At 48.1% G+C, this 16302-nt stretch overlaps 2 protein-coding genes across 2 annotated transcripts in view; one reads left to right on the forward strand and one right to left on the reverse strand.

The window, feature by feature from the left end:
• The window catches only part of rudimentary (carbamoyl-phosphate synthetase 2, aspartate transcarbamylase, and dihydroorotase rudimentary), a 27427-nt gene extending 17091 nt beyond the window's left edge, over positions 1-10336 (forward strand). The window contains exons 14-26 of the mRNA XM_076521173.1: positions 1214-1462; positions 2388-2639; positions 3318-3482; positions 4175-4336; positions 4414-4585; positions 4954-5069; positions 5361-5775; positions 6436-6767; positions 6863-7004; positions 7238-7308; positions 7507-7685; positions 8792-8996; positions 9101-10336. Coding sequence (XP_076377288.1) covers positions 1214-1462; positions 2388-2639; positions 3318-3482; positions 4175-4336; positions 4414-4585; positions 4954-5069; positions 5361-5775; positions 6436-6767; positions 6863-7004; positions 7238-7308; positions 7507-7685; positions 8792-8996; positions 9101-9298 — 2658 coding nt within the window. The 3' untranslated portion in view covers positions 9299-10336. The remainder of the gene's footprint in view (positions 1-1213; positions 1463-2387; positions 2640-3317; positions 3483-4174; positions 4337-4413; positions 4586-4953; positions 5070-5360; positions 5776-6435; positions 6768-6862; positions 7005-7237; positions 7309-7506; positions 7686-8791; positions 8997-9100) is intronic.
• On the reverse strand, positions 10303-16268 carry LOC117222538 (uncharacterized). Its single transcript, XM_033474285.2, has 3 exons — positions 15216-16268; positions 11971-12121; positions 10303-11880 (listed from the first exon to the last, which is right to left on the reverse strand). Exons 1-3 carry the CDS (start codon positions 15271-15273, stop codon positions 11721-11723), a joined length of 369 nt encoding a protein of 122 aa, XP_033330176.2. The 5' UTR covers positions 15274-16268; the 3' UTR covers positions 10303-11720.
• Positions 16269-16302: the final 34 nt, after the last annotated feature.

The following is a 16302-nucleotide window of genomic DNA, read 5'->3' on the forward strand; positions in this document are numbered from 1 at the left end:
GCCACGTGGGCGGACAGCCACGGCAATGTCTCCCCAATTGTCAGCCAGATTGTGCAGAAAAATGGACAATCTGGGAAGAGGAGATACGAGATTGTTCGAGCCTTGCGGCTTGCGTTTTTATAATCGTTAACGATCGGTAACTATAAAAGCTAACTGCAAGGCACGAATAATCGTATCTCCTCTTCCCAAATTGTCTATTTCTATGGACAATCGAAGCGTCGATTAGAGAGACATTACTGTGTATTCGAACTATTGGGAGAACTCTCTCGATAGTAGTTTAGGGCGCAGAGAGACAAACAAAGGCACTGAACGCAGAGTTTTTGGTCCAAGGTTAGATCCAATCGCGAGAATATTTTTATTGATCTTATTATTTTTGTTCACAGAAACAATTATATTATATTACAATTTAACCACAGATACGTAGATACGTGCACACGCATCGTTTCCTTTCGAAACAGCGAAATTCGCGAAATTAATTAAATATACTTGGAAGCGAGATGTCCAGTTCTAATAAAGGTGACGATGTTCTAGAATGTTCGAATTGTATTATCAAATTTTTGGGTGTCGATCGGACTGCTTGTTTCTGAGCGACGGTTGTTTGGAAATTGTATTACACGCGTGCTACGGACAGGGCGTGTGACAGCCGGGGGTGGATTATGTTAAATCGTGTAATTGACTTGTAGTTTAGGACAGTACAATAGACGTTTATTTATGGTTTTATTACTGTAACTATATAACTATGAAAGCCAACTGCAAGGCTCGAACAATCGTATCTACTCTTCCCAAATTGTCCACTTTCGTGCACAATCCGAGCGTCGATTGGGGAGACTTTACTTAAACGCGGAGCGCGGCGGAGACCGAGTCACAATCGACGCGTTCGGGGAATAATTCGAATGGCACGCGGTTTAATCGGCGGTATCGTATTTCGGTTGACTGCATACTTGAACGATTCGTTCAGCTCCAGCTTTATCTATTTCTACGGATTTAAATCGATTACTGGAGAGAGAAAGAGTGAGAGCGAGTGGAAGAGATAGAGAGGCGTAGGAAGATAATTTTCGATGGTTTTTATCGATTCTATCACTTTTACATAGTGGCAGAGGGACGATAAGCAACTCTGACTATGATAAAGACCCGAGCATTTGAAAAAAACATAAGAAGCACCGCGATCCGGATTGTCCTCGGAGATCAAAGTACGATGTACGAATGTTTGCAGGTGGAACCGGTGCAATGGACCTTCGAGAACATCAGCATGAACGAGGACTCGAGCCCGAGCGAGCTCTGCTACCTCGCAGATTTCCTGTCGAAGAAACAGTTCGATCTCATAATCAATTTACCGATGCGAAACGGGGGCGCGAGACGCGTCTCGAACTTCATGACCCACGGATATCGCACGAGAAGGCTCGCCGTCGATTATTCCGTACCGTTGATCACCGACGTTAAATGCGTGAAACTGCTCGTCGAAGTAAGTACACCCTCCTCCTCCCCCCCTCCTCCACCTCTGCCAAAAATGTTGGGACACTTGCTTACTTCGTACAAATAATAATAATTGTATAATATTTCGTTCAGTTTAAATAATATCTGCGAGTCTGCAATTTGGTATCATGTTATCGAAAGAACACGCATATTAATCTTTTGCACTCGAAGCTGTTTTAACTGTAAATATAAAAACATTCTTCTAACTTACAGTATTTTTATTTTATATGATAACATGCATTTTATGCATATGAAATTGACTCTTCGGACTCACGCAACAGTTGCACTCTTAACAATCTTTTATATCTAAACTTTGTTAATGTAAAAATTATTTTAAAACGTGATGTGACAAATTTTAGTGCTGCCTCTGAGTCACCAGTCGAGTGCAAAGGGTTAAGTTATAAGTGTTTGGTTAAATTGCGATTGGTTCATCCATTTATTGCATTCTGTTCGTTTCTAACACGTTTTCTTGATACCTGGAGCATATTACAAAATGCATGGAACGAAAGACTGTCAGAAATAATCGAGAAATTACTAAAACCAATGTCGAAATTAGTCCAGGAAATAATTAAAAAACTCGGTAAATACATTGACGATGAGAAAATTCGATTTTCTTTTATAAAATCGACGTTACTTTCATTACAACGTTAAATTACACATATGTGTACTTGTTACAGTTTGATATGATTTACTTCGGAACAAATTAAAAATTAATAATTATATATATATTAATTTTATTAATATGTTGAATATATATTAATATATAATAATAACAATTAATTAAAATAAATTCCCTATCACGTTGCAATATTCATTGAATTTTCTGTAAGTGTCCTAACACTTTTGGAAAGGGACTGTACGCCCCTTGAAATTTATAGGGAATTCGATTCGTAATTCGATGAGCGATTTCGCAGGCCATCAGGATGCTCGGTGGCCGAGCACCTCGCATGAAGACCCACACGGATTGCATGTCCTCCCGGACGTTGATCAAACTCCCCGGCTTGATCGACGTGCACGTGCACACGCGTGATCCTGGCGCGGTTCACAAGGAGGACTTCTCTTCGTGCACCGCCGCAGCCCTCGCAGGAGGCATCACTACGATTTTCGCGATGCCCAACACGAATCCGGCGGTCGTCGACCATCAATCCTTCACGTTGGCCAAGGAGGTAAACGTTTGACCTTGCGGGAACGCTTTGTCAGCCGTAGCCTTACACGCCAGACAGTTCGACAAAAGGACCGAATTGCATCAAAGTCGAAAAACTTTCGACAGAAATGAAACGAAGCGGTGATTTTTTTTTACGTTAAACCTGTACGTAAATCCTGAAGCGGTGGATCAATTTTGTCAGCGGATTTGAAATCGGCGTGTCGAAATCTCCTGGAAATGACAATAATAATAATAACTTTATAATATAATATGCTATTTTATAATATAATAATATAAATTTATAATATAATATATCATATTATGATATAGTAATTTCACCAACGGGACGAACGCTTTGTTCCAACGAGAGAGGGTAGTAATATGGTAACAGTCACGCGAGAACAGACGAGATAGAAGAACAAAAGGAAAGAAAAGAAAAGAAAAGAAAAGAAAAGAAAAGAAAAAAGAAACAAAAAAGCGAAAAACAAGACCATAACATGTTATCAAAAAGATCCGATCTGTACACGCTATCGGATAAATCGTATTTCTGTTAGGATGTTTCAAGTTTCGACGTAAAAAATAATGTCATCGCTTTATCTCGTTTCCTTCGAAAGTTCTTTGATCTTTACACGACTCTGTCCCTTCGCTGCATACACACAGCGTGGCCCGAAGTCAACAATATGTCGACGATATCTTTCAGCGAGCCGTGACCAACGCCAGATGCGACTACGCGATCTTCCTCGGCGCCTCATCCGAGAATTACAATATCACGCCGGAATTGGCGCCGCTCGCAGCCGGCCTGAAAATGTATTTGAACGAGACATTCACGACGCTCCGATTACCTGATCTCACCGTGTGGATCAAGGTACATATATCTAGTATCTACGACCTTCTCATTGATATCGTTCGATCCTCGAGAACTCGAATCCTCTGTAGTTCCCCTGCGTAACCGTGATCCACTGATAACGCCGTTCGTTGCTCGGCTGCATCGAACGATCGCGTACACGTTACACGTGTGAATAAGAGGAAGTATCGTATCAATGTAACAGTAAATTCTTTCTAAATGACGCTCAGATCGTCCATTTTTGGTTTCCAAGCTGAGCGTCTATTCGGGAGAATGGATATAAGTTATATTGATAAAATGCATTCTCTAAATTTTCGATTTGGGATCGAATATATTTTTAATCTTAATATTTTTAAAAAACCTTTTACGTACTCATTTCACAAAAAATTGGTCAGTCTAACATCTGCAAAATATTCAAGCCCTTTGAACCAATTTTTTAAAAAAAAGTTTGCTACCTCAATAATGGCGAATTAGAAAATTTGAAAAAAATTTTGGGCCTAATGCCATCAGCCAGAAGATGCCGCATCGAACTGTCAATGCAACTGCTATACTGCCAATGCAACCGCATTGATAGGACAATGAACAGTGTTAATAATCACGCCAGCCCGCTTCACGGCTTTCTTCCTTATATTCTAGTTTTAGTTAGAAATATCTATGAATTCAGATAATCCGGACATTCGAATATCTAATATACAGTGTCGATCTTGTCGCAGCACTTTCAAAGCTGGCCAAAGAAGTATCCTCTCTGCGTGCACGCCGAGGGCCAAACGACAGCCGCGGTTCTGCTGCTTGCTGGACTGCACAGTCGGCCGATTCACGTGTGCCACGTGGCCCGGAAGGAGGAAATACAAATAATAAAAGCGGCTAAGGAAAAGGTGGGTGACTCGCTTGGAAACTAGGTAACAGTCGAACGAGCGTCCGGGATGAATACCTGTGATCCGTGTTGTTTCAGGGCATGCCGGTAACCTGCGAGGTGTGTCCCCATCATTTATTCCTGACCCAGGACGATCTGCCGAAAATCGGCTATGATCGAGGCCAAGTGAGGCCGATGTTAGGGACCAAGGAGGACCAGCAGGCCCTCTGGGACAATTTGGATGTGATCGATTGCTTCGCGACCGACCACGGTACGGCTCTGCTCCCGTTATCAGACGCGGCGAGAATCTAATCGATTCTATTAAGTCGAGTCACAAATAACTTCCGTCTCTCGATTGGACATTTACTTTGTTTTCCTTTTTATTCTTTTCCGTTTCATTTTTATTTATTTCTTTGTTCCTTTATTTTACTTATTTCTTCGTTTTTTATTTTATTTACTTCGAACCCTCATCTATCTAGCAAAAGTAAAGATTAGTTTTTCCCCGGTGACTCATAGTGGATAAATACGAACAACAGATTCTGCCTATAACCGCGTCGAAGGTTATTTCCGACTCGACCTAATAACTCATGGTAATCGATTCTAATTGATTCGCAATCAAGAGCCTGAATTCGATTGCAGCCCCGCACACGGTGCAAGAAAAGTCCGGCGAGAAACCGCCGCCCGGATTTCCCGGCCTCGAGACCATGCTTCCGCTTCTGCTGACCGCCGTCCACGACGGGAAATTGACGTTAGAGGTACAGAGATACTTGCCCGATGCATCATCGTATCTCCTAATCACGCTTCGCGATTCTTTTAAATCGTAATTGACGCAACGCTCGGAATATCATAGGCACTTTTTCGATATGAGTCATTAGGGCATTGTCTCCGATATCTCTCTATCGTGAGATAAGCAGCGTGATCGGTGCATTGCACAAATTAACGGAGCCGTGACCAATCGGCTCGATGAATTGTTCTGCTTCGTCTAACTCGCTCTCCCAATGTTCCGCGCCGTTATCGACTGCTCGAACGATCGATTTATTTTTCAGGACTTGGTGGAGAAGCTCTATAAAAATCCGAAAAGGATCTTCAACATACCGGACCAGCCGAACACCTACATCGAGGTCGACGTGGACGACTCGTGGGTGATACCGGAAGCCATGCCGTTGACAAAGTCGAAATGGACGCCGTTCGCAGGGATGAGGGTGCGCGGATCGGTTCACAGGGTGATTCTCAGGGGGGAGGTGGCTTACGTCGAGGGACAGGTCCTGGTGAATCCAGGCTTCGGGCAGGACATCAGAGAGATTCAGGCGAGAATGAAGAGCCTAACTCTGATGGCCACGCCTATGGTCATCGATGTCAACAGCCGCCCCAATTCGGCACTCGACGGTCTACTGTCCCCGAGCCCCAACAAGCCCGCCTATGGCGAGCGCAACGCGGACACGTCGGAGGAGGAACAAAACGGTGAGCGGAAAGCGTCCGCCGATCGCGACGAATCGCAACCGTGCTCTGGAAAGCGGTACAGCAATTTCTCCCGGAAATGCCAAGTTTTCGGATTGCTGTGAATTTCCCTGCGCCGGTTCTACGCCTACGTAATTTATCGCTGCGACGAGACAACACGAAATGGTCTGTTCGGTCGGAAGACTCGATTTCATTCGCGTGAAATGCACTTCATAATATGCATGCAGTATTCATGTATACATAACTGTATACGTATAACTGTTTCGAGCTCGTATCGCTGCGCGCCGAGCGCTCGCATCCAATTTCAAAACAAGCCAGGACTTCTCAGACGTTTCGATGATCCGGCCAAATAATGCTTCCGACAAAAGGCGATCGGTACTCGCTTGTCTACATACCAGAACACAAAAACTTGCGAAAGAAAATCCTATTATAGAAAACATATTCGTCATCTGGGTGTTTCAAACGCGAATACGTATTTTTGATTCGATAACATTCCAGCTGGTGTCGAGACAAATTCCACCGTGATCTTAAATCTTGGAAAAAAAGAGAAATTTATGTCGCAGAAGTAAATTAAGTCGACGGTAAAGAAATTCCCGGACCACCGTGCGCCCGCTTCTCGGTAAGATATCGCGCGATCGATCGATCTTCGGTTTCAATTCTCAGAGTTGTTCGCGCATTTGCTACAACCGGCGCTGCACAAGTCGAACGTTCACTTCGTGGAGTCGCGGGAGCTCGTGAAGGTTCCGACGACCCAGCGGACGATCTCGCCCCTTCCGATGAGCAGCGCGATGAAGTACAAGAGCGACAGCAACTCGAACCTCAGCGTGACGCCAATGTCCACGGTGCTTTCCGTCCACACCAGCCACAGCCTGAGCGGACACAACATCTTGACCGTGGACATATTCGACAAGGAGATCCTGAAGGATCTCTTTTACATCGCGGAGGTCCTGAGGAACGCGATCAGGAAGGAGCGATCCGTCGATCACATCCTGCGAGTAAGAGAAGGCTGCCGGTTAGTCCGGCGGACCGTCGTCGTTCGCGAATAATTAAATGACTTCCTGTTTAATAAAATTAAATAACTTTCGGACAGGGAAAGATAATGGCTTCGATCTTCTACGAAGTTAGCACGAGAACGTCTTGCAGCTTCGCGGCGGCGATGTTGCGGCTGGGCGGCCGGGTGATCTCCATGGACGGATCCACGTCGTCCGTCAAGAAGGGGGAGACCCTGGAAGGTTGTTGTTAAACGACTTGTTAAACAATCGAACGGTGCAGTGGATTCTCTCGAATTGTTCCTCAACGGGGAAACAAAATTGAACAACTTGGGAGACGACGCGATTGCTCGAGCCCTGCCCCATCCGCTCTTCCCAAGTTCTCCGTTCTCGTCTCCAAGCCGAGAGGACAATTTCGGAGAATTTGCTGTATTCGGAAGATCGATATTCATAGAGGACCGGCTCGCGTGTTTCAGATTCGGTGACGGTGATGGCTGGATACGCGGACGTGGTGGTTCTTCGGCATCCCGAACCGGGCGCAGTGTTTGTAAGCGGTGTCTAATTTTGTTGCCGCGTTTCTATGCTCGACCATCGGGGTTAGATCGTTCTATGTACGGCGACAGGGTCTTCCGAGACCCGTAGTAATAAATAATAGAACTGCAAGACCTCTGAAGGCCCTGTTACCGGAACGCGAGGGTTAAACGAAACGCGTCGATCGATTTATCGTTTATCGTCCTTTGCTCAGAAAGCCGCGCAGCACTGTAGGAAACCGCTGCTGAACGCCGGCGACGGGGTCGGCGAGCACCCGACGCAAGCTCTGCTCGACATCTTCACGATACGAGACGAGATCGGGACAGTGAACGGACTCACAATCACCATGGTCGGCGACTTGAAGCATGGCAGAACGGTGCACTCGTTGGCAAGGTCAGTCTTTCGCGCGGCGTTTCAATCTGTTCGTGCTATCTCCGATCTTAGCTGTCCGCATAAAATCGTACAAGAATGCTTCTGCTCTAGACTTACAGGCTCGATCGACTTTAACGTTCCATCTAGACATTCCAGGCATCCACCTTTCTTGCGGATCCCAGGTTACGGACGTGCTCCATTGGATCCGATACACCGGGGGTGGTCAAATTTTTCATCGCCAAGGGCGACCTGTTTTTTTTTCTTTTAATTATAGGCGGCGATCTAACGACATAGTATATGATAAGGGACCATAAGAAAAGTAGTAATTTAACGCTAGATAACATCGGACAGGCGGGCGACTAGAAATAGTTACTAAATATTTCACGATAATTGTCTCTTTCATTGGCAACACGATTTTCTTGTTTAAAGCGAACGTTGTAGAATTGTTAACGTCCACCTTGGATAGGTTCCGCTTTAATTGGTATTGTTCTCCTCTCTATCTTATGCTAGTTTTCTTTTGGTTCGTTTCCTGTATGCGTTCTTACATGTTTATGACTTTGTAGATGCATAAAGAGCTGTTGGCGGTGCAAGCTATTCGCAGCTGAATGCAATGCCGCGAATAATTATTAGACCGCGGATTTTATACATTCGTGAAAAGAATGAGTACATTGTATTCAAAACAGTAGACAGATTAAGAGAATTTAAGAGTGCCATCGTATTATCTTCAACTCGGTAAAATTGTCGATGAAAGAAAGATGTTTCTCCCTTGCAATTAGTTGTTGCAATTCACAAATACAATCTTCATCATGCGTCAAGATCCGCGGCCTAATAATCAAAGACACGATATATAACTTTTATATTCTTACCGACATATCATATAACAAAATCATATCGCGTTTCTACAGTTTCCATGATCATAAATAATAGAAAACAGAAATATACAAATATGTTACTCTGTTAAATTTTCGTTTAGATGTCGATAACTCTATAAACGATACTTCGAGCATGCACATCGCTGCGACCAAATTTTCTCGGCTATTTTTTCCCGTAAGACCACGTTCGTCGCCGAACGTCGCGTCATCGAGCCGTTTTATTTTTATGCAATGAACACGCGTTGCATCGCGCAGGTTGTTGACACTGTACAACGTGGAGCTTCGCTACGTCAGCCCACCTGGCCTCAGCATGCCGGACCACGTGATGGACTACGTGGCGAAACGAAGGATCCCTCAGGAGAAGTTCTCCACCCTGGAGCAGGCCCTGCCCGACACCGACGTCCTCTACATGACTCGTATCCAGAAGGAACGGTTCGCCTCGCAGGAGGAATATCAACAGGTAGACCTTTCGACCTGGCGGAGCAACCTCGAGTCTAAATAGCGCGCGCGCGCGCGCACGTTCTGGCGAAAAAATTTGTTGCTAAAATTTGTCCGACGTTGCAGGTCTGCGGACACTTCGTGATAACGCCGCAGCTGATGTCACGCGCCAAGAGGAAAATGATAGTGATGCACCCGTTGCCGCGCGTTTTCGAGATCAGCCCGGAATTCGACACGGATCCTCGAGCCGCCTACTTTCGGCAAGCCGAGAACGGCGTCTACGTTCGAATGGCTCTCCTGGAGATGGTCCTTAGACGTCAGTGATGCCTCGAGGCAGCAAAAGGGCGACGGGGCGTGGGCGCGGAGTGGCATCGTTTCAGGAGCAAAATCGACTGCGCAAGAGCGATACGAAATCGTATTCGATCGTACTCGATCCTGTTTCCAATTAGTCTGTGATTCGTGTACAATGTATTTTATATTCGACCAAAGGGAACAACGAGCAACGCGATATATATGTATATTCGTCGCATTCGGCGGCTAGGAAATTTCCGTACACCTTTTGGAATGCGATCATGTTCTTTGAAACCGCGCTGAATGCCTCGAATTCTTTCTGGACGATAGAAGGACCAGTCTAGCAGACAGCGACTGAATTACATTTACTTAGTTTTTTTTTTTAACATTTTTGATCCGAGCCTAGAACGAGAATTTCAAAATGTCTTCCGTAGACGTTCGCGGTAACTTATATGCGTGCCGAACATTTGATCGGTAACGGTTAATCTTTTGTGGTGAAAATCGTGACTGAACTGCGTTTTCTGCGATCACTAGTTTCCTGTAACACGTAACAACGCCAGTCGATTTCGTCAAATTATCAGCACGCATTTCTTCAATTTTCGTTACAGATGAAAAGAAAGATTAAAAAACGTGCGGTTTCTATCTATCGGTGTTATTGCAAGCGACAGCAAAATCGAAGGAAAGTATGTTAATCGTTGGCTGGTAGAGCCGAGAGTCCTTCTATCGTCTAAAAAATAGTTCGAGACCGTTGGTCCAGCTTTCAAAAATGCGATCGCGTTTCGCGAAAGGTGTACGAAGACTTTCGCGGCCGAGTGTGCATTTCCGATGCAACAGAGCAATATTTCTACCGAACATTCCACGTGCAACAATATACCGATACCACTTCGATAACCCCCTTCGTATCATCCGCGAAGCCGCGAACGCGAACTTCCTATTTACGAAGAAACGACGACGATTTTACGATGCGAGAGATAAGAGCAGCCTCTCGGCTCCTTCCTTCCATAGTGCCTGTAAATGAAAACGAAGAAACGATCGTGTGCCAGGTAATAAAATATTTACTTTCGGGCAAAACATCGCGTATATACATTCTCTCTTTACCTATGTACATGTTGCGTGTAGAACGAAGCGTGGTGCATCGATGGAAAAACCCGAATGTAACGCGAATGCAGGTTCCCTGTTCGATGTGCCTAGCTTAGATGCCCCGGTTACCGTGCCCCCGGATTAAAAACGTATTAAAAAAAGAGAACATTTATACACAAATCGTTGATCTATATTTTTTGATTATATTTTACCTATCAACATGTAAGATTCAGGGAGAACCGCACTAAATTCTCCCCAATTTTCCTTAAGCTTTATTCATATTATTCGAGCCTCGCGCCTCGTTTTTATAATCGTCGACAATCGCCGTCTATAAAAACGAGGCTCGAGCAATCGCATCTCCTCTCCCCTAATTGTCCATTTTTCTTCACAAGCTGAGAAGGAAAATTGGGGCACAATTTAACGCGTCGTGTTCGCGCATGAAACATTCCCCTTTCTCCACACGTTCTCGATCGGAGGGGGAGGGGGGCACGGAAACAGGGAAACATGCGAACCCTATTCGGAACGCGGCGAAGAAATCGCGCGACGGAACCGTGTTTCTCCGCCGCTGTAATCTGCCCAATTGTATGATGCGGCGATGCGCAACCACGCGAGCGAGTCCACGACGGCCACGATTTATTGGATGATCCGCGGCGAAATCGTTTCACGGGTAGAATGACACTCCAACAGCTAATCCAGCTACAAGGCCGAAGGAATGACTAGACATTGACATCTCGCCGCTGTCGCAATTGGGATCGCGACGAAACGCAATTATATTATAAAACTGTTCGATATTGTGCTAGCCAGAAGACGTACGTTCTCGCGCTCGTTCACAGTGACACGCGGCCGCGTTCGTGTGCACAACGTGTTCACGTTTCTACAATATGTACGTCGTCGAATCGTGCAAACATCGAGATTCGGACCGCGGCGGCAGTGCTGGTGGAGGGACGAGGGGATAGGGGAGGAGAGGGAGATATGTATATAGACAGAGATAGCGAGAGAGGATCAACGTCGCCGTGTATCCGTTTGCGTGACTCGGAGCCACGCGAGATCATCGGGAGCCCGCGATATCCGATCGATGCGATCGACGGGAGTTCCAATTGACGCACGAGATAAATAACGATAGAAATCACAGTCGAGGGAATTAGCTGAATAATCGTCTGCCGCGGCGGGCCTCGTCGTCGGCGAAGGTCGCGTCGCCGATCTCTCGATGCCGAATTCGGTGAAAATAATGCCGACAGTTTTGTTTCTCCGCTCCGCATCGAGGACCACTTTTTTCCCCATCTCGACGAAGTTCGATGAGAGAGAGAGAGAACCGGCTGCCGCTGCCGTGAACCGCGCTCGCGTTCGATAGAGCAGAAAACGGCCGCGGGGACCGTCAGACTATGGCGTCCCTCGTTCGGAAACCGGCGTCGCTCGCCCCGTTCGGACACATGTCCGACGCCAGGGATTTCCCGTCGTCCTTCCCCGTTTTCCTCGTCCGCGATATCGGCGGCATTCGCAGCTTCAGCTTCCTTTTCTTCAGGGCCTCCTTTTTCCTGAAAGAGAAGCAACCAGTCGGGTCAGTCCGTACGCGCTCGGCTCCGCGGCTGATAGAGAGGCACGCGTGTATCCGGTTTTCTCCGTACTGGTGTTTGCAATCGATGAATATTCCCATCGAGAACAGCACTATTATGGCCACGATGATACCGATCACGACTACCACCAGAGTGACTATCGCGTCCTCCTCCTCGGCGGTGAACGGCGGCGTTTCCGTCGTCGACCACGACGTTGTTTCCCCTGAAACAGCGGCGCCCCTTTTTGCACTTTGAATCGCTCGAAATACAGTGATGTCTCTCTAATCGACGCATGCCAGATTGTCCGCAAATATAGACGATTTGGGAAGCGAAGATGCGATTGTTCGATCCTTGCGGTGTTCATTTTTGTGGTCACGTATTGTCAACGACTATAAAAACTAGCTGGAAGGCTCGAATAATCGTATCTCCTCTTCCCAAATGGTCTATTTTTCTGCACAATTAGGGAGACATTACTGTAATACAGTAACTAATTTTTAAATTCTTGAAATGTATTCACTGTTTCGAGAATCATTATCTTCCAGGTGTTGCTATTACTATTATTCTCGTTATTGCTCGTTATTACATATACCACTAAGCCTGCTATTATTAATAGCATTAACGCTACGTGCCACTGCTATCTTTATCATTGAATTCTCGCATTATTACCTCGCGTTATTATATTGTTTCGGTATCGATCGCTGCGCTCGTCTTTATCTTGTCACAGATTACGTTCCGCCGTCTTCGTCTCGCGCGACTCGCTATTGTAACACCGATTTCCTATCGCTGTCGCGAGAGAACGCGACAGCGAGAAACGAATTCTAAACTGAGTAAACGGGGGACAAACGGACGAAGGTCAAATTCCATGGAATCGACCAGGGAGGTCGCCGTGCGTCGCCTCGGCTTATATTTGTACGCGACAGGGTCGGGTCCTTTGCGAATCCGTTCCGTCGTGTCCTTCCTCTTCCTGTTCCGTCGAGGCGGGCCCGTACGTGGCCCGAAGAACGTCGCGCGACAAACGCAGCGGCAGGAGGGGCCCAACGCCGTGACGTAAATCAGCTGACCAAATATTTCGTGGCCGTTCCTTAACCCGACGAGAGACGGCTCGCACGTGTGACACATATCCTCGATCGATTCGGCGTCAGCGAATCCGATTGCGGGCACATTTCCTTCGCGGAAAAACCGCGGACGGTTCCGTGACTCCGTTCGCGACCGTGGCTCCGGTACAATAATGTCTCCCTAATGTCTCCGCTCGGATTGTACACAAAACTGGACAATTTTGGAAGAGGAGATACAATTCGTCATTACAAAAATGAATCGCAAGGATCGAACAATCGTATCTCCTCCGCCATATTTGTCCATTTTTCTGGACAATCCGAGCGTCAATTAGAGAGACAACTGTACTGTGAGTCCGAAAAATTATGTTAGATTCGCGGTTAAAATCGCTTCGAGGACAAAGGGTTAACAGTTAACTGTAGAAATCGCTGGCGCGAGAACGAGAACCCGCGATGAGATTAAACGAGCTTGAAACGAAATTATCGGCGCACAACCGATTATAAACGAGCCCGCAGAGCACGTCGTTTCTTCGAAATCGGTGCGAAACGCGTCGAATCGACGCTGCAAGAGACGCGCGAGGGGCTCGCGAAGTCCGCGATCTCGATTTTCTCGGTGAACGCGGGGAAACGCGTTCGTCTCTCGCGAACTGTATCAACGTCGGTGGCCGTCGAGGGCCCCGCAAACAGGCCGACAAGAACCGGGACCGGTCTACGCGTTTCTCGCATGTCGCTGCACCGGTGCACGCGTTCGCATCGCCGCCGATATCGTTCGGATCGATCAGAAATCCGCGCGCATCGCGTTGCGGCAATCACGGCTGCGATCGTAGCAGCGAGGAATGCGCGCGGGTTGACGTAACGCCGAGGACTCTCGTTTTGCGTGCCGGCGAGGAACACTTCGCCGTGTCCCGAGGAATTGCCCAGGCCTCTCCGCGATCTTTGGAAAGGACGTTGCACGCGGCAGGACCTCGCGCGCGAGAGACGCGATAGATACTTCGACCTCGACTCTCCTCGCTCTGACCGTGAGTCCCCCGGAGGAAAGGCTTAGCGAACGGCCAACCGATTCCCGTCGGTCGTATCGGCGATCGTTGCTTCTGTTACGCCGGAGGGGCGTATCGAGCTCCGATTTCGTTGCTGGCGATAACGCGCGATCGGACGGCTCCCGCGTTTCGGTTTCCTACTTCCTACGCACGACCTAGCGCGTTGTTCGCGGAAACTGCAGTTTATCGTGGCACGCGCGCCGAGCTCCGATCGATCGGCGAGATTTTTTAACAGATAAAAGATTTTCGGTTTGCGTCATTACTGCGAAACGTCCCGCCGCTCTGCTCCGCGCCGCGCCGCGTCGCGCTGGTGCGCCGATAAGGTGATCCACATCTCGCGTCCTTGCAGCGATCGCGACGGTCACGCGGCTCCATTAAATTCGCCTATAAGTCCCTTCGAACGTAAATTTAACCTTTAAGCTCCCGTCGGTCCCTTTCGCATCCCATCCCTTCGAGCTCCCGTCGAATACCGTTCAAATTCCCTCCGAAGTTCCCTCCGTTCGCCGCGGACAAATATTTGCGATTCTACCGTTCAGAATTTAATTACCCCGCAGCAGTCGTCCCGTTATCGTTACACAACCGACCATCGCGCGCGCGCGCGTGTGTTTGTACGTACCAGTACGTGCCTACCTACGTGCCCGGCCGAGTTCGCGGATTCCACGGGAGAACCGATTGTTCCCGGAAATAATGGATTCCTCTTGTGAACTCGAGTGAAATCGCGCGCTAGCGAGCGAGCGCGCGTTCGCGTACCGGCTAACCGGGGAAAGTATCGGCGGTGTCGCTTTTTTGCACGACCGTTGCGTTTGCTCGGGAATCGCTCGAGACTTTCCAGTTCCGCGAATGGTAAACGGCGGGGAATGAAATCGGCGAGAACGGACAATCGGAGCCGCGAATCCAGCGATTGTTCGGGGCGTGTGCCGCGCGGCGATGCGAGCTAGCAGCTCGGATCGGACGGATCCGCTGCTGTACGCGTCGATACTCGCGATGCAAAAGGAACGGGCAGAGCTGTTGTCATTGTTCCAGCAGACTCGACACCTGTTGAGTTTCGTCCTGGGACCGGCGGTCGGCGAATCGGCGGACGAGCGCGGGGAACGGTGCTCGAGGGTTCGCGAGACGGTTCGCGGAGGGATCGCGACGCGAGAACCGCGGAAAAAGCGCGGAACAAAATCGGCGTTTTTCACTACGATAGCGCTAATCGATCGCGATAATCGAAAAAATATTGAAATACCTTCCGCGGACGGGAGCAGTCCGTGGCTGTTGTTGACGGTCTTTTCGCGCAGGCCCATGGTTCGTGCGACCGAGTCCTCTCTTTCTCTCTCTCTCTCTCTTTCTACGCTCGAAATCGTCCGCGAATCGACCGGTTCGAGATCCCGAGGTAAACTGTCGGCCACATGCCTCGCGAGTCATGCGATATGCTCGGTGGGCCTCTACGAGAGCAGCGGAAACCGAGGCGCGCGTGGAACGAGCGGCGAACGCGCCCGGCCGAAAGTGGAAGAAAGAGAGGCCAGCTACGCTTCACGGATCGCGGGAAGCGGCCCGGGGTGGGGCAGAGAGGAAAGAGAAACCTCACGGTCTCTCCGTCGAGGAGAGTCCATGAGGAGAGACCGACGTGTGTAACTTCCATTCACTGTCCACGGGAACCACGTAGAACTTGGTACGCGTTGGAACGACCCGCACGCTTTTCGTACAGTCTCCCTCAAAATTCTATTGCACGCGCGTCATCCGCGACGTCCTCGCTTCCGAATGGATGTCACGGCGAACCGCACCCCTTGCTCGTGGCTGGCCCGCCACCTACGACGCGCGTGCATCCGAACGCGAGACGACCGCGCGTTTCCTCCGCGCGACGCTCGCTCGTTCGTTTCGGTCGCTTCGCTCGCTTCGGTGGTCCCCGTTTTATTTCGTATGCATTTTTAAGGGTGACGCATCCTATGCACCGCTGTCGCGCGCACCTGGAAGACACCCATTCTGTATTGTAAAGGGCGCGCATAATTGCACGACCGCGGATCTTCCTGCGAGAAGAGAGATTATCGTCGTCGATCGCAACGAACTCGCGAGGCAGATATTTCAGTAATGTGAATCAGATAAATCAGTGACGATTTCTCTTCGTTCATTGAATTTGATTACGTGTAATGAATTGTCACTAGTTTCTGAATGGCTGATTTATCGGTGAACGATTTCAGCGTGTTGGAAACGATGCGCGGATGTCGTTAAATTATTTTAACCAGATAACTGTGTTCGACGAGTACACTCGTGGAGAAATGACAGTATTTCGTGTCGCGACGAGTATAGCCGCGTGTAAAAAATGACGATCTTCG

Source organism: Megalopta genalis, chromosome 4 (assembly GCF_051020955.1).
Source record: "Megalopta genalis isolate 19385.01 chromosome 4, iyMegGena1_principal, whole genome shotgun sequence".
Classification (NCBI taxonomy): domain Eukaryota; kingdom Metazoa; phylum Arthropoda; class Insecta; order Hymenoptera; family Halictidae; genus Megalopta; species Megalopta genalis.

Coding starts and splice junctions, on each gene's coding strand:
- LOC117222538 (XM_033474285.2), bottom strand. CDS start 15,273: ATGGGCCTGCGCGAAAAGACCGTCAACAACAGCCACGGACTGCTCCCG. Junction 12,122..15,215: donor ACTGCTCCCGTCCGCGGAAG/GTATTTCAATAT, acceptor CCGCTGTTTCAG/GGGAAACAACGTCGTGGTCG. Junction 11,881..11,970: donor TTCATCGATTGCAAACACCA/GTACGGAGAAAA, acceptor CTTCTCTTTCAG/GAAAAAGGAGGCCCTGAAGA.